At 35.1% G+C, this 18,680-nt stretch overlaps 1 protein-coding gene and 1 non-coding gene across 4 annotated transcripts in view; both read left to right on the plus strand.

Annotated features, from left to right (window-relative positions):
- The first annotated feature begins 459 nt into the window (after nt 1-459).
- CCDC138 (coiled-coil domain containing 138) overlaps nt 460-18,680 on the plus strand; it is a 71,462-nt gene continuing 53,241 nt past the window's right edge. For 2 of the 3 annotated variants that reach the window (XM_033124289.1, XM_033124291.1), the window contains exons 1-7: nt 460-599; nt 1,761-1,818; nt 3,242-3,362; nt 4,830-4,954; nt 6,654-6,838; nt 13,656-13,814; nt 17,097-17,216. In XM_033124289.1, coding sequence (XP_032980180.1) covers nt 507-599; nt 1,761-1,818; nt 3,242-3,362; nt 4,830-4,954; nt 6,654-6,838; nt 13,656-13,814; nt 17,097-17,216 — 861 coding nt within the window. In that variant the 5' untranslated portion in view covers nt 460-506. Of the gene's footprint in view, nt 600-1,760; nt 1,819-3,241; nt 3,363-4,829; nt 4,955-6,653; nt 6,839-13,655; nt 13,815-17,096; nt 17,217-18,680 lie in introns of those variants that run through there. The other variant, XM_033124290.1, reaches the window with a different exon arrangement.
- Nucleotides 11,687-11,760, plus strand: TRNAT-AGU (transfer RNA threonine (anticodon AGU)). The gene has a single exon. It is a non-coding gene; the product is annotated as a tRNA-Thr (tRNA).

The following is an 18,680-nucleotide window of genomic DNA, read 5'->3' on the forward strand; positions in this document are numbered from 1 at the left end:
ACCCCCTCATCTATGGACATATGGACATAGACAACCGTGTGTGCATTCCCACGTACATGCGAGATGCACGGGTTAACAGGGAACGTGGTGACTTCCTCCCAGAGCCGTGGAGTCCCGAGGCCGCAGCTGAGGTCCCCTCCGAGTGAGGGGCCACGCCACACCTGCTAAGGTGCAACCTGGTGTGGATGGTCGTCCTTTTCGGTGCCTTGAACACGGCGGAGGAGAACTCTGAACTAACAAAAAGACACTGCAAAGATTAAACGCCATTTATCAGTCCAAATAGCACACTAGTAACTGTTAAATCATTCGGCAGGAAAAACGTAACGCCAGGACGGTTTTAAACACACAAAAAGAGGACTCCTTACGATCTCATCTCAACGACCCCGCCCACGGAGGGCGGACCGTGTTATACGTTGCACGCACTTCCGGTGCGCGAGTTCCGCCCCTGCGCGTCCCGCCGCGGGTTTGAACGCTGTTCCCGGGGAGACAACGGTGTCCTCAGCGCGATGGAGCCGAGGGTAGTGAAGCCACCTGGGCAGGATTTCGTAGTGGAGCGTCTGAAAAGCCGCTACGGACTAAGTGGCTGCTGCCCCGCGGAGGTGAGGCCTCGCCCTTCCTCCCCGCCCGGTCCTGGGTCCGCGGGCTGGCTCCTGCTAGTGTGAGGTAGCTCTCCGCAAGCTCCGCCGGGGGCGTCGGGCCGAGGTGCGGCGGACGCGGGGCGAGAGACGTTCAGCGGAAAAACGAGTTTACCAAAACTTAGCTGGAGGGGGAAAATAATTTATGGCCGCAGATGTGTAAACGCTTGACAGACAGATGTCACATATGTGGGATAAACAAGTTTTGTATCAGAAAAATTGCTTCACCATAAACTTTTGAAGGTTTATGTTATGCAAAGCGTGGTATGACATGGTTGAAAGTTTTTTTGAATTTTTATTTAGTGACTTGAGTGGAGTTCAAAAAATTTAATTTCTTTTAATTTTTTTTCCTTAAAAAAGTTGCCAGAATAACTCTTTTGTACCCTTCGCTTGGATTCGTCACTTGTTAACATTTTGCCATTTTGCGCGCTCGTGCGCCCTCGCTCTCCCTCCCTCTCTTCTCACTCCCCCTCTCTCCGACCCACCCTCCCCTCTCTTTAACTCCCTTTCCATATATACACGCCCCCCCCCCCCCCAACTATTTGAGGGTAATTTGCAGGCATCATGAATCTTGACTCCCAAATATAAATACCAACGTGTGGTTTCCTAGAAATAAGGACATTCTCTTACATGACCAGAGTAATTAATTCAGGAAACTTACCACTGATACAATACTACTATGTAATGTATAATTCATATTCAAATTTCATTGTTTATCTCAATAGCGTCCTTTTAAAAAAATTTTTTTTTCCTGGTGCAGATCCAATCTAAGAATAAGTGTTCCATTTGGTTTTTCTCTTTTGTTCCCTTTAATCTGGAACAGGTTTATTAGAATGTTACTCAGTTTGGGTTTGTCTGATGATTATACCTCATGGTTAGATATATTTGGCAAGAATGGTACATGAATGATGTGTGGTTTGCTCTCTTCATGAAGAAACCAGGATGTTGCTTTGTCCCATTATTGCTGATGTTTGATCACTTGGTTAAGGTAGTGCCTACTGGATTTCTCCACTGGTTTAATTACAAGTCTAACCTTTGTAATTAATACATAATTTGTAGAGAACTGTTTTGAGACTGTAAGTTAATTCTTAGTATACACATTAAATGTCTTTTTTTTTTTTTTAGTATGATTTTTCAAACTTTGATCAGGCTAAATGTAAGAGAAGATCTCCAACCTACTCAGGTAGGCCAATAATTTTGTATATTTGGGGTTTTAACAAATTTAATTTGAGAAAAGAGTTTAAAAAAGTTTTCAGACTTATAGCTATTGCCAGATATCTTGCGATACCAAGCTTTTTTCAGTGTGGTAATCATTTTTGGGGTGAATGTGTAAGATGACTTTAAAAATGAAAGTGATTGAATTTTTTGGTGCTTTAATTACAGTGATTTGCCTTTAAGATATATAAAAAATTAAGCAGTATGTTGGGTAAAGAAAACTAATTGCTATTTTTCAGGCACAAACTTTTCTGAGTTGTTAGGATAATAATTATTGGACTGGAGGAATTTATCAAATAAAAATTATACTGTGGGATTGGGTGTGTTGGAACATTATGTGGTAAACTGACTAGCGTGTAGTTAATTAACCATTAATGTTTTGATTTGTTGGTACTTCTTGAGCATGTCTTTATTAGTGAGTATAATCATTGAACTTTGAGATGATTGCAGCAGAAACAGTTAATATCTGTAAAAGTTCATCAGAGAGGGCAGCCATGAAGCTGGAGAGATCTTAGCTGGCTGAAGATATGGGATCTCATTGTCTTCCCAGCCCTTTGACACACGCCTCCCCCCGCCCCTTCCTCCCCAACTCCCCGCCCCCAAGGCTCTCAATAAAATGGTTTGATCCCCTCCCCCCAAAAAATGAAAGTTCATCAGATGGTGAATTAGGGAATTTCATTTTTTTCCCAAGCTTATTTCATTTTCAAATCTTGTGACATTCTTCTGAAACATTTGTTCAGTTAAAAAAAAAATTACAGTTATTACTGAGTCTAGTATCTTAAAAACATTTTAAATTAAAATTGTATTTTAGTTTTGAAACTTGCCCTAAAATTTCCAGCCTTCCAAAATGTAATTAAAAAGTATAGTTCATTAAATTCCTAAGGCATAAAAATGAATGTTAGAAAACGGTGCATATTTTTAAAAATATTTTTGAAGAGCTTATCAGAGAAGCTCTCTTTTTTCCCCCACTGAATTTAGATAAGGCTAATAGTTTATTAAACAAATGTTTAATGTTTAAAATGTATAAAATTAAAAAATAAAACGTTTAATGTTTAGCCTTTCCACTTGCTAGTTGTGTTACTTGGAAAAATTTACACAACTTTTCTGGTTCTTAGGTTCCTAACCATTAGACTAAAGTTAAAAGCACATATTCTGCTTACTTCACATGGTTGCTCAGATCAAATAAGGTAATGGATGGAAGAGCATTTTGTAATCAGTAAAGTGCTGTAGTATAATGTAAGATATGATGCCTGTTTTTCTGGAAGTTTGCATTTGGGAAACAGATAAGAAATAACATTTAAGTAATTTTGCTATCTTATCTTTAGGAGCCTAGAATGAGATCATTAATATCTGATCTTAGTAATCTCTGCTATTTTCTTTTTTGTTAACAGATGATTTGGTTTTCTACTCATCTGGAGATAAAGTTGTTTACCCATTAAGGTGTTATTCTGATGAAAGAAAGCATTCCACTGCACTTCTTTGTAGTTCATTCAAGCACTTAAATGGGAACTGGTAAAGTACCCCAAATCCCCTCAGTGGCTCAGAAAACTAAGAAGGGGTGGATTATTTATGTATTTATGTGTTTGTTTTTCTCTGGCAGGAAGTATAAACAGTTTGGAGCCTTCTGAATAGTGTGTGTCTAGTAGTGTGGTAAGCAATGGATTTTAGGTAGTTGAGAGAGATTGAAGAAGTTGGTCTGGGAAGATGGTAACTATGAAATATATAAGTTATAGTGCTGTGCTGTAAGGGATTAGCAGTTTTATAGAAATTTTCCTCTGGGTAAAACAAGTATAAAACCATTGGAAGCTAAGGTGATATTTGGGAGCTTGAATTTTTTTTTTTTTATGTAAATGCTTCATTCTCTACTTAAAGGAATTAATCTATGTAAGGTACTTAGAACAGTGTTTGGTATATAGAAAAGCATTCAAACATGCTATTATTGTCATCATTGTTGTTATTACTGTTTGGCATTCAAAAAGTAACCTAGTTGATCTGGATTCAAGATTTGGACATGAGGTAGATTGAATATAGAGCAAGGAAAGTGAAAATTGCTTTAAGATAATTAGGAATTCATAGAAATTATTTCCTTATACTTAACTGATAGTTTTATAAATTTTGTTTCTATAAATGAATGATCTGGGTACAATTTCAAATTATAATTTGAAGCTTTTGGACTATGAAGGTTTTTATAACATTGGAGTTTTTTTCACAATCCCTAGTTGTGATCTAATCTAGAATGAGAGCACTGTCTAGCACAGTAGCCACATGTGGCTGTTGAGTACTTGAAATAGGGCTTGTCTGAACTGAGGTATGTTGTAAGTGTAAAATACACACCAGATTTCAAAGAGGGATTAAAGAATGTAAAATATCTTAATACTTTTTTATATGGATTACATGTCAATGTGGTAATCTTTTAGATATACTGAGTTATATGGTTAAAATTTCACATCTTTTTATGTTTTTAATGTGGCTACTAGAAAATTTTAATTACCTTATGCGGCTTGCAATATATTCTTTTTGAACAGCACTGCTTGAGAAATTTCAACTTTGAGGTCATCTTTTTGGAGAGAATACCTGGGATTCTAGTTCTGCTCCACTTTTTTCTAGTTATGTCACCTCTCAGTTACTTAAATGATTTACGGTTCAGTTTCCTCACGTTAAACTAAAATTATAGAGAACAATACCTGTTACATTTACCTCACAAAAGTATTAGGATTCAAAAAGAATTTGGCCGTTTTAGAGCATTCACAGGTATATGTAGTTTTAAATTAAGCCCATTTGTATTTGCAGGAAGATACTTGTGAGTTTTCAGGATCAATGACTATTATTTTTTACATTCTTACTTTTGCATTTTAAAAAATATTTACTTGTTACTTTTCTCTCAACTATGATGCTGTTACTGGTTGAAAGGCAGTTTTATCTTTTAAAAATGCTATTGTAAATTTCCAGAAGGCTGTGATAGAAATTTTTTTTTTAAAGCCTAGATAATGAACAGGATTCTTTTCGAGATTTGAAGCAACGGGAAACGGAAGAGTTAATTGAGAATGATCATTATGTTAATAGCTCCAAAATAACCAAGCAGTCTTTTAAAGAAATAGAAAAAGGTAAAAGAAATATTCACTTTAGAATATCATTTAAATAGTAACTTTGTGAAGTAGAACACACAAAGCTTACCCCATAGTAATAACACTGCTCTTCAGGTGTCTATATTTCTGTGTTCTGAATTTTTGTAAGCCATGATAATAGTTACTGTCTTTGTTATTTAAAGGAGAAAAAAATAAACATATTTTCCAGTGTATTCATAAACTCTCAGAACTCACCAAAATAAGTTAATCAGTTGAGTACTTCTTAAAATTTCTTTAGTTCTTTTTCATGTCAGTATTTGTTAGGAAATGAGTTAAAGATTGTGGTAGTATTTAACTAATCCTTTAATATTTTAAGAAAATACTCCAGATTACTGTATTTTGCCATGTGTAATGTGCTCCTGTGTCTAATGTGCACCCATGTTTTTGGCCCAAACTTTCAGGGAAAAATCTTTCCTTTTAATTTTTTCATTCAAATTTTTGCTTGTTTACATTTAGGTACTTGTTTTTTGTATTATAAAGGAATTTTAGCATTTATTTTTAACATATTATGGTGCAAGAAATTTTATGTAACAAATAACTGCCAAACACAAGAACAGATACAAAGTACGAGAAATTTTATGTATCGGTAATAAATTTACGATGTTTACGCATCATAGAAGCCTTAAGTACTCTTCCTTGTTGCAAATGTCATAAGTTCAATAAAACCGATTATCGTATTCCAGGGTATTATTTTGCATACGGATATAGTTATTGATTTCTAGTTACACTTCTAACTCACAAGCATAAATAAAAGAATTAAAAACATTTATATAGATATGGAATTAGTACTACCTCTGTATAATGTGCATCCTTATTTTTCCCTCACAAAATTGGGCAAAAAAGTGCACATTATACACGGCAAAATACAGTAATTAAGGAATGGCTTCCTTAAGTACGAGGCACTGAACTAGTAGTGAATCTCTATGTACCTGGCTGTATATCATAGTTTTGTTAGGATTTCAAAGAAAGAGGCAGAGATGGTATCCTCCTCCTCTTGGCTGCAGGACTGAGAGCGCTGTTGCCCCATTGATAGCCTCTGTGCATCTCTTCTCCTGGCATATACAAATATAAAATAAGGTAAAGCAGTGAGGATTTGTGAACCTAATTCTAGCATTCACAAATAATGTATTACTTAAAGGAGAAGGTTATAGAAATTACACTAATTGCATGATTATATAATTACAGATATGATCTAATGTTAAAAACAGGCAAAAAGACAAGGCTTTTTTTGTTTTTTTTTTGTTTTTTTACATAAGTAGTAAAAATTAAAGTGGAGCAATGATTAATGCTATATTTGGGTTAGTGGTTAATTTGGTTTAGGGCAGAGGGGAGAATGTGATTAAGAGTTTCTGAGGTAACTTACATTTCTTGGCCTAGACAGTTAATACATGAGTGTTTTCATGCACTTTAAAATAATCTATTTTGAAATAATTTCAGACTTACAGAAAAGTTGTAAAAAGAGCTTAAAGAATTCTATGGCCTTCATCCAAATTTTCTAAATGTTAACATTTTACCACCTTTGCTATATCATTCTTTCTCTTTGCATATATTACTTGAAACGTTTTAACAATACTGTAAATCATGTTTAAAGTAACTGATTCTGAAGATTACTTTATCTGAGAATATTTAAAATTGTATATTAATAAAGTTTATAATTAAAATTTTATTTTCTTTGCAGTTGCCCAGCCAACTAATTTGGCCTCAAATTCAAGAAATAGGACTGAAAGTTGTAGTGATTCAAGTGACTCTCCTTTGAAACATGTCAGCTTTCCAACATCTAAAGCATCAAACAAGCAGAATTTACGTCCACATCAGATCAATCGGATATATGATGAATTGTTTCAAATACATCAGAAACTACAGGTAAGAACTAAATACTGGATGGAGAATTCAGAAATATTTATTTTCTAAGCACTAAACATTTACAAAATTTGAATACTACAAGGTATTTCATTTTGATTATTTTCGATGAATGTGTTAAGACATGGTTGGAAGGGAACAACCACAATTTATTGGAACTATTGAAGGGAAAAATGTATGCCTGAGAGAAAAATATAAACAGTGGTGTTTTTATGTGTAGGTGTATTTTTTAGATTCAGATTGTCCTGTGTTTTTATGTTTATTCCAATCCCATTCCACCTTTGCTTAAGAAATAAAACAAAATCTGCTGGTAGAGTGTACTTTTTGAAGTAGGTTTTCTAGATTCATTGTTTTGGATACCTATATGTAAGAAGTTCTCTTGTCAACACTCACCAAAATTCAGTTCAGAACATTGGCCTTTATCTGTCTTCTTTGGGGTGTTTTGTTTCTAAAGGATATAATTCATGTATTTATCAAGTGTCCACTAGGTGGGAGTACAGAAGGGAACAAAGTATATGTAAAACATAATTTCTGTTTGAAATTCTGGTTGGAAATATGTTATATTTCTATACACATGAAATAAATTTTTTAAAAAGGAATATCTCATTTTGTCTAGATAATTCAGATTATACACACCATAGCATTTAAGGAAAAGATTATTTTGGCCTAAAAATCACTGGGGAAAAGTTCACGAAGAGACTTAGCTTGGTACTTGATTGAAGTAGAATTTAAAGAGGAGAGGAGTGGGAAGGGCATTCCAGGTACAAGGAATGGGAGGAGAGAGGTTTTTAGAAAGGAGTGATTTGTCAGATTGTGAATTTATTAACCTGCCTGGGGAAGAAAATTGTGAAAACTCGGGCTGAAAATCATTACAGGTTTTTAATAGTGAAAACCATTATAGGTTTTTAAGCGTAAGAGCTCATACTTTATGGGATAAAAATGGAGGAGGGTTGTGAGGATATAGCTATCATCTACAATAAACATTTAATTTAAAAAATGATGTGCAAGGGATTAATCTGGTTTAATTAATCTGTAGTTTAATATGACTCTAAAAATCACTTTGTGGTCTTCTGTTGTGTTAGTTATCATTAAGTATGTATGTTTTTGTCAGTCAGTGTGATTTCATTCATCCAACAAAATTTAAACACCTGTTAATAGGTATTTGCATGCTCAGTGTTGAGTATAGAGAAGTAAATAAAATATATATGGTCCTTGCCAGGCATAGCTTATTAGAAGTTAAAGGTGAATACCTATATAATTACAATTTTATACATTTTTTTTAAAATTTTATTGGGGAATATTGGGGTACACTGTGTTTCTCCAGGGCCCATCAGCTCCAGGTCATTGTCCTTCAATGTAGTTGTGGAGGGTGCAGCTCAGCTCGAAGTCTAGTCGCCATTTTCAATCTTTAGTTGCAGGGGGCACAGCCCACCATCCCATGCAGGAATTGAACCTGGCAACCTTGTTGTTGAGAGCTCGCGCTCTAACCAACTGAGCCATCCGGCTGCCCCACCGGAAGCTCAGCGGCAGCTTGTTGTCTTCAATCTAATTGTGGAGGGCACAGCTCACTGGCCCATGTGGGAATCGAAGTGGCAACCCTGTTGTTCAGAGCTCGTGCTCTAACCAACTGAGCCATCCGGTCACTCCAATTTTACAAATTTAAGTAAATACTATTGCACACCTTATTGGTGTAGATTGAGAGTTCAGGTAAGGTTTTTCTGAGAAAGTAACATTAAGTTAAACCCTGAAGGATAAGTAGAGGTTAGTCTAGTCAAAAGGGTACATGCTAGACTGAAACATTCTAGTATGAGAAGCCCCTGAAGCATGATAACGTATTCATTTGAGGAAAATGTAGGAGATAACTCTAAGGATTTTTAAAGCAGAGAATTGCATAATTTATTGTGTACTTAAATAAATGGATTGGATGGGGACAGGTGTGGAAGTTGGGAGACCAGATCTTATATTTTACTGCAGTAGAATAGGCAAGAGATAATGGTAACTGGACTGGGGTAGTAGCAGAGAAGTGGAAATGAATCAGTTAGAGATTTCTTTTGGGGATAAAATTGACCAGACTTGTTATAATGAATTGGATGTGGTATAGGGAGAATCAGGTGTTTTAAGATGATTCCCACATTTCTGGTTTGTACAACTTGGAGAAAGAATTGATTTAGGGAGAAAGACTGTGGTTTTAGTTTGGAATGGATTAGGTTTGAGTGTTAAATGGAGATATAATGTAACTAATTAAATATATCAGCCTGGCAGTCCAAACATAGTTCTTAAATGGATGTCCAACTTTGGGAGTCATTTACATACAGATATTTAAAGTTGTCACCAGTAGTTGAGATCTAGAGAGGGTAGACTGTGAAGACGTGGTGGTAGTCTGATGGTGTCCTGTATTAGCGTGAGAGCCTTAGGAAGAGAGATAAGTAGATGAATTCCAAATATATCTAGGAGATTGGATTAATAGATCTTGGAGATTGTTTCAGTGTGGGAAGTGTGCACTAAGATTTTAGTCAAGAGCAAAATGCAGATTTACTTTTTTGGCTATTAGATAAATGATGCTGCTTTTCCTTAGAGAACAAAACTGGAGGAGGAGAGATTTAATTCTGTTTTTTTTTTCTTCTTTTTTTTAATTCATAACTTTTTTTTGAGGAAAGAGGACTTTATATGAATGTCTTTTACTTGGTAACACTATTTTAGTTTTTAAAAGTTTAATTTATAAAATACTTATGACAAAAACAGAATTATTAGAACAGCAACAGTGTACCCATTGTTCTTGTTTTGCAATGCGAGTATTTATATTGCTATTTGATATTTTTAAAGAAATAAAATGTTTCAGTTACAATTGAAATGCCCTTCTCATCCCATTTCCTCTTCCCCTTCCCAGGATTAACTACTCCCCTGAAATTAGTGTAAATCCTTTCTGTCATGTTTTATCATTTTTATGTATTCATATGTAATTTTTTGAGTATTTTAAAATTTTACATAAGTAGTGACATAACTATGGAAATCTTTGTAACGTCATTATTATATTTTTGAGATTTATGTATTTGGAAAATGTCAATCTAGTTTCTTCATTTTAACTCCAAGTATTCCAGCTTGTAAATAAACCACCGTTACTTTATTTCTATATAAATGTAAAACAAGATGGAAGCTATCCTGTATAAACAGTTTAAGTATCCCTAACTGATCAGAAGAAATAGTAGCAAGGTGCTACCAAATTGTTTTGCAAAGTGGTTGTGCCTGTTTATTATGTTCCTATCAGCAACATCCTGAAGTTCTCTTTTCCCCGTAATCTGATGGGTATCTCACTGATGTTTAGTTTGCATTTCTGCCTTGGAATATTAAATCCATTAAGATGATTCTGAGTTCAGACACTAATGATAAAACCGTATTTTTAAGGCAAACCAGGATAGTCATCTGAGGGTGCATACCCAAGACCTTGAGTAAAAAGACCAACATCTTTCATATCAAATACTGAAAGCATATGAGATAACAACCCTGTGTACAGGAGTTAAGTTTCAAGTTTCCAGAATTCTGTGGTTCTTTGTTAATCAAATAACATGGGCACCATATTAGAATTTTTTTTGGCTTTCATCATATGCTAAGATAAAGGATTCCAGCAATTGTTTGCCAACAGTTGACCAATTGTGGGGAATCTTTCAATGATTGTGTTAGAATCCATCTCTTTCAAGGCTTTGTACATCTGCCTCAGGAACTTCTGGAACTGAGCAGGTGAAGGCAGATGTCTTGCTGGGTTCCCAAAATGGAGCCCTGGTCCCATACAGAAAGCTTATGCATCTGATAATCAGAAGAAAGAAGAAAGCCTATTGAGTGCTGATCCATCTCAGAAAATGGGAAGAGGCGATATACCTTCACGGTAGCCTGTCAAACACTAAAAGAAACAGTGAGCACACATCCAGTAGTTCTGGAGTTTGGGAAGTCCAAAGTCAGGGCTCTGGCAGATTCAGTATCTGGTGAAAGCCTACTTCTTACTTCACCTTTTTGCTGTGCCCTCACATGTTGGAAGAGCCTCTTTAATTTTTTTAAAGTGTACAATTCAATTATTTTTAGTATATTCAAAAAGTTATGCTACCGTCACCACAGCCAATTTTAGGATATTTTCATTATTCCGAAAGAAACTCCTACCCATGAGATAGCGCTCCTCATTTCCACCCCAGCTTCCCTCAGTCCTAGGCAACCACTAATCTACTTTGTGTCTGTAGAGTTGCCTATTCTGGACTTTTCATATAAATGGAAAGCTAACATACTTAGTATGTATGAAGTGACTGGCTTCCTTAATGTGGTATTTTCAAGGTTCATGTTGTAGCATGTATCCGTACTTTATTTCTTTTTATTGCTGAATAATACTCCATTATAGGAATAGACCACATTTTCTTTATCCGTTTGTCAATTGTTGGACACTTGGGCCGTTTCTACTTTTTGGCTATTATGAGTATTGTTGCTCTGAATATTTGTGTTTAAGTTTTGTGTGGACATATCCTTTCATCGCTCTTGGGTATATAATTAGGAATGGAGTTGCTGGGTCATATGATAGCTCTGTGTTTAACTTTTTGAGGAACTGCCAGGCTGTTCTCCAAAGTGATTGCACCATTTTACGTTCTCACCAGCAGTGTATGAGGATTCCAGTTTGTCCTCCTTGACAACACTTGCTATTTTGTCTTTTTGATTCTAGCCATTTTAGTGGGTGTGAAGTGCTATCTCATTGTGGGTTGTTTTTTTAATTAAAGTGTAGTTGGTATACAATGTTATATTAGTTTCAGGTGTACAACATACTGATTCAACATTTATATATTAGGTCGATGGAAAAGTAATTGTTGTTCAGGGGGTGGCTGGTTAGCTCAGTTGGTTAGAGTGTGGTGCTAGTAACACCAAGGTAGCCGGTTCAATCCCTGCATGGGCCACTATGAGCTACACCCTCCTTAAAAAATAAAAAAAGTAATTGTGATTTAAAAGGTTAAAAATAATTGCAAAAACCGCAATTACTTTTGCACCAACCTAATAACTTACGGTGTGCTTACTACACTAAGTATGGTGTTTGTCACTGTGCAAAATTACCACACTATTATTGACTATATTCCCCTTCACCTTTTTTACCCATCCTTCTACCTGCCCACCCTGCCAAACATCAGTTTATTCTTTGTTTCTATGAATCTAATTTTGTTTTGTTTATTTTGATTTTTTTTGAAAATTCCAAGTATTGGTGAAATCATGTGGTATTTGTCTTTCTCTGTCTGACTTACTTCACTCAGCATAATAACCTCTAGGTCCATCCCTGTTGTTGCAGATGGCAGGATTTCTTTCTTTTTTATTGCTGATCATTGTGGTTTTTCTTTTGCATTTCCTTGATGGCTAATTGAATTCAGTTCTGAACATGTTTATTTTTTGCTAATGAAAGCATGTAGGTGGAGATGTTAAATAGGCAGTTTGGACTTGAATTTGGAGCTTGGGAGAAAGAGCTGAGTAGTGGTAGGTTGGGAGCAATTAGCGCATACATGGTAATTTTTGCCATTGAGTGGATGGATCCAAGCAGAGAGAATGTGAAGAACGAGAAAGGAAGTGGCTTCGAAAGGAAGTGGTTTCGGCCCAGTCCTGAGGAACATTAGTAGTTAAAGGGCAGTAGAGGAAGCAGCGCCTGCAGAGGAGACTACTGAGAGTGGGGTGCAAAATCGGGAGAATGCGGTGTCATGGAAACCAGTGAAAGAATATTTTAAGTTGGAAGAAAGGGATAATAGTACAAGTTGCTGCTGAGAAACTCAGTAAATAGGACTGAAAAGTGACTTTTAGATTTTGTAATAGGTAAACATTTCAATAGAGGGACTTGGGCTTATGCCAGATGAAAATAAACTGAGGAGTGATGGGGAGGTAGAGAACAGGGTTCCGCAAATGTAGACAATGTTTTAAAGAAGTTTGTGAAGTGGAGGAGATAAGAAGGCAGGGTCAAGAGATTTCATATCAGATGAAATGGAAGAGATTGAAAATATTAGAGGGATAGTCAGCATAGCAGTCTCCATAAGAAGGCAGAAGGCAGTGCGACACTGAGTCTACCTTTGTAATAGGGAAGGAAGGAGAAATGTGTGTGTCTTGAGGACAAGGGATTGATGTTTCCTTCTGCTGTCTTCGATTTTCCCTGTGAAGTTAGAGATGAGGCTCTCCGCACAGAATAGCCTAGGAGGTGATGTGTTTAAAGTAGAATGGAGAAGGTTTGAAATAGACACTATGGAGAATAGGAAAGAGGGAGCCAACCATGAAAATATAAAAAGATTTCTGGACTTCATTAGAACCCAGAAGAAGTTTGAGACCGTGAGTTCACAATGGTGGTACTTTCCTTGGTGTGTGGTTTTTCTTTAGTGGTATTTAGCAGTATAACTTTGGGGCAGGGAAGATGGTTAGTGCTTTAGTGCGGGGTTGGGATCTTTCAGCCCCAGGTGATAGAAAGACCAGAAAGTAGGAGTGGAGAGTATAGGTAAAAGAGTGGACTGTTACATTCAAGTGGAGCATGCGTGGAATTTAAGCTGGATAGGGGATTAATTCTGTATAGTACTAGTCCATTTTGGACCCCAAATTCTCTTGAGTTATCGTAGTAGAATGTCACTACAGTATCATGTCATTTTGCAGCAAGATAGAATTTCTGTGTAAGTTTACCTGCTGTACTAGTCTAGCTATTACTGTAATCCAGGTTTTACTTGGTACCCATGTAGTCGTAAAAAACATTTGATTAAGCTACAATTTTAGTAAATAAAAGTATAATTTGTGAATGTACTTTTTAAAAACACTTAACTCTGATATTTTGGTGCAGTGTGAAACTACAGCACAACAGGAATTTGCTGAAGAACTTCAAAAGCGAGAACATTTTTTAGTTGAAAGAGAACAGCTGCTGTTCAGACATGAAACTGCCTTGAGTAAAATTAAAGGTGTCGAAGAAGAGGTTCTTACAAGATTTCAGATTATAAAGGAGGTAACTATATATAGCATTTGATATTAGAGTTTCTCTTTTTTCCTCTTAATGTAGATTCACTAGTTATAAGTATTTTGCCACATTTGCTTTATTTCTTCTCCTCACCTTCCCCATTCACACATATATACATTTTTTTCCTGGACCATTTGAAAGCAACTTGCAAAAATCATGAGACAGTACACATAAATACTTCCTTAGTATTATGAATACTTATTTTTAGGGGTACATATCCCCTAAGAATAATAATATCATATTAGGAAATTAATACTAATTAGATATTTTGACAATAAACAGTCCATATTCACTTTCCCAATTGGTCTCTGAAATGCCTTTTATTGCTTTTTTGTTTTATTTTCTGATCAAGAAATTAGAGAGAATTCATGCATTGTATTTGGTTTTTATATCTTTTTGGTTTCTTCGAATCGAGAACAGTCAGCTTTACCATTTTTGTTTTTTGTGTGACTTTTCTTTGAAGACTCCAGGCCAACAGTCTTATAGAGTATGTCATATTCTAGATTTGCCTAATTGTTTCCTAAGATTATATTCAGATTAATTATTTGGGTCAAGAATGTTATATAGGTGGTATTGTATCCTTGGTTTCATATCAAAAGATATGTTACTGTATTTATAACTTACATAGAGTAAAATTCATTGTTTTTTTGAAAAATGCATAGTCTTGCAATCACTACCATAATCAAGACAATAATTCCAGCACCCCGAACGTTTCGTTATGCTCCTTTGTAGTTACTCCTATCCCGCATCCTCAACCCCTAGCAGCCACTGATTTTCTGTCTCTGTTCTGTCTTCCCAGAATGTCATGTAAATAGAATCATGACATGATTTTTCATTGTTTGGTTTTCAGCAACAGTTTAATTATGCTATATCTCTGCATGCTTTTCTTTGTTTATTTTGTTTGAAGTTCACTGAACATTTTGAATTTGCAAATTGATGTCTTTCACCAAATTTGGGAGGTTTTCAATCAGTAGTTCTTGAAATACTTTTTCTGTTCCAATTGCTTTCAGTAACTCATGTTAGGCCTTTTACTATGACTGCACAGATTTCTGAGGCTCTGTTCCCTTCTTGTCAGTTTTTTCTTCTATGTTCTTCAGATGTTATAGTGTCTATTTGTCTTTAAATTTATTGTGTCTTCCTTCATTTCCATGTTTCTATTGAGCTCATCTAGTGATTTTTAAATTTCTGTTATGATAAAGTTCTAAAAAGTTCTAAAATGTCCAATTATGTTCTTTTTAAAGCTATTTTTGATTTTTCTCATGAGAATTTATTTCCATTTGCATTCATTTACGCTTACCTCATGCAAGTTAAGTTAAAAATCTAACATCTGGATCATTTAAGGATTGGCATTTTTCTTGAGACTTAGTCACATTTTTCTGGTTCTTTGTATGTCCAATGACTTTTGGATTGTATCTGAGACCTTTTATATAATATGTTGTATAGATTCTGGATCCTGTTATAATCCTCTGGAGAAGGTTGCTTTTATTTACTTTTTTAAGCAGTCAGCCCGGTTCAGTTCAGGCTGAAGTTCCTCCTCGCCTTTTGTGGTCAGTGACCCAGTCTCAGTTCAGTTTTCAACACCTTTGTAGTGTTGTTGCTTTGGAGTTGACTTGTGCATGTGCCACTAGGGTTAATCTGAGATGGAGATGGTTTAAATCTTAGTTCAGTTCTTAAAGCCTTTGCTATCCTGCTGTGGTCTTTTCCATGCTTCTAGCATTGGGGGTAGGGGATTAACCGGAGACTGGGGTGATATTTTTAAACTTAGCTCAGATCTCTTCACCTTTGCTCCGAAATTTTTGTTCTGTGCTGTGCCTAGACAGATCGAGGTAACCCAAGTTTGTACAGATTCATATACACCAGAGTGAAAGGATCCTTTTTCTGAGTGTCGCTTCTTTGAGATTCTCCCCACATTCTTTGGCTCACAGAGGCCCCTTTTCCTGGTTTCCCTGGCCAGAAAGGCAGTTTCTTTCAGAGTTTTAGCAGCCTGTACTGATACTGGACTTCTCGTGACTGGAGCAAGACTGATAGAGAAAAGGGGGAAAAAATGAAACCAGGAAACTTACTCCCTTGAAGATGCTTCTTCTAGTTTTCACTTCTTTTTACAATTCCCTGCTTTTGTTTACTTTTCGCAGTTTTTGTGTTTTGTCTCTGGTTTTTAGTTGTAATCAGTAAGAGAAGTAGGGTGCAGTGGGCTTATCTTGCCATACTGCAAATGGAACTCGTATGTTTTTAATATCTTTTGGATGTGGGAAAATTTGGACAATGAGAATATTAACCTTATTTTTAAAGTAAGAGTAAAGTATTTGTGACTATATCCTAAGTTATTAAAGAATCATGTAATAATAAAATTACATAAACCTAATTTTTCCAGATGATTGGATTTTTAAACAGGATTTTAAAGAATTGCCTGGATTCTCAGAGATCTCTATCCTAGCTTTATTGTTGATTTTTTTTTTCTTTTTAGATTTGTCCATCTGCTGTTCTTATTAAATTTAAATATAACTGCTTTATTTTAATGGTACCTGTATGATTATTTGGAAGAAGGCAATTAACTCGATTTTCAGATTTCCTATATAAACTTGCTTGTTTTAATACATTACGAATAAATTGAGAGTAAAAGGTGAAAGAAACTATAAGTATTCACACTTTATATTGAAAACATGCTATCTGATTTAAATGTAATTAGAGGGGAAATTAATGTGAATAATTCATAAAACTGATTAAGTAGAGTCATAGTTTAGGGCTCAGGGAAATTTTATTATGTATTTAAATTTTTTGAGATGCAAAACAATTTTAGCTACTTTATGAGAACAAAAATTTAGTTTGTTCTGTCTGTGGACTATTTCTTCTACTCTTCAAGGGTAACTTAAACCTTAAATTTTAATCTATAAAGCTATGAATAACTACTCTCTTGAAAAGGATCAGAAATCCTTCTTTGTTTTATCATTCCATGATATCAAATAGAAATTATTTCGCTGAGTTTCTGTGGTAGATTTTTCTGAGCAGAAGCCTTATTGCTGCTTAAGTATAATATGTTTTAATAGGTATGTAACAAATGGTTTTAATGCTTTGTTATTACTTTGATTATACAGTTTTAAATTATTAATATTACTAATATTAAATTATTTGCAATATTAGTCACATTTGCTTAAATACACTGATTAAAGTCCTTTTGATTCAAGGAGTTCCAATTTCTATTTCATCTTCAGTAGCATTAGTGACGTGGAATCCTTACCTAATTTTTAGATCAGATTGTTTTTTTCCTCCTAGCAACACAATGCAGAAGTTGAGCACTTAACTGAAGTTCTTAAGGAAAAAAATAAAGAAAGCAAGAGACTAAGGTCCTCTTTTGATGCATTGAAAGAATTGAATGATAACTTAAAAAAACAGGTAAGATCTATTTTAATGTATATTAGATTATAAGACATTCCTAGAACTGTATAGTTTATATTTAACAAAGTATAAGTCAGTCTTAGAACTACAACCTTTGCTAGAGAAAATTTTGATTAACTTCGTTAACTTTCTTATAAAATACTTCTAAATATAAAGTATTATTCTTAAGGTTTTGATTTATTAATATCTATTCTGGCAACCAGCTGAGAAGTTTGGCAATTTGAAATTTTTTAAAATATAAAAGCAATCACTAGATTTAAAAACAAGCAAAAGAAAAAAATCCTGATAACCTGGGGACTTTTAACTGCTGTTACACGACTGCTTATTTAACATTCATTTATTTTCTGAGTATTTGTTATATGCTAGACACTGTACTAGAAGGAAGCCTTCAAGTTGCTTATAGTCTCATGAGTATAGACCAGTATCATATTTCACTGTAACTATTTATTTATATAACTAGTATAATTTAGGTCAGTAGTTAATAATACTAAAGTTGCATAACAAATATTTTTGTGAGTTGTATCTGTTTTCTTTTTCTTTTTTTTACCTTGTCAATGTTTGACTGAAAAATATGAAAGTGAAGGAATATTTTGAAGGGGACAGGAGAATGATTATGTGTGTATTTGTGTGGGAAGGTGAAATAAATGAGTGGAAATTCAGGTAAACCCCATCACTTTAAAAATTAAAGCATTAGACTAGAAAACTATGGATTCTAAAATGTAACTAAGCTCAGATTCTTAGAGATAATATGTCTCCTGGAATTTCTTAGCTAGGCTGTGTGTTCTTACCTGTTTTTGTTCTTGATTTCCTGTAGTCACTACTTGTTACAACCTTTCTCCTTTGCAGTGATAACTAGGTACCCTGTTTCTCACTTCATCTAATTTGTTGGCTTCCCTAAGTTCATTTATTGCCTTTCACAATTGGAATATGACCTTGATTTACTGTTGTCTGGAAGCTTGCTTTATCCCTAGAGATGTTACTTTTTCCCAATCACGGTCTCAGTCTAGCACTCAAAAAGAGAAGGGTTTCTTTAATTGCTAGCAAAGGTATATCATTGCCCATTCCTGTCTCTTAGGTGTATATAATTCTCAACAATTTTACGTGTGCTCATATGAGCTTGTGGTGATTGGAGTGGGTATGTGCATTATTAAGTGATTGAACGTATTGATAGTTGGATTTATGGCCTGGTGTGCCCAAACTGAAAGAGCTTGGGAGAAACTCTTTGGTACCAAGTGGCAAAATGCTTTTTTTATGGTTGGCTAGTTTAGCGTAGATCAAGGGTCAGCAAACATTTTCTGTTAAGGACCAGATAGTAAATATGTTGGACTCCGTGGGCCATATAGTCTCTGTCACAATGACTCAACTCTGTCATCACAGTGAAAAAGTAGCGATAGCAATAAGTAAGTGAATGAGCATAGCTGTGTTCTAATAAGACTTTATTTATAAAAAACAGGCAGTAGT

The sequence above is a fragment of the Rhinolophus ferrumequinum genome, chromosome 13 (genome assembly GCF_004115265.2).
Source record: "Rhinolophus ferrumequinum isolate MPI-CBG mRhiFer1 chromosome 13, mRhiFer1_v1.p, whole genome shotgun sequence".
NCBI classification, from domain to species: domain Eukaryota; kingdom Metazoa; phylum Chordata; class Mammalia; order Chiroptera; family Rhinolophidae; genus Rhinolophus; species Rhinolophus ferrumequinum.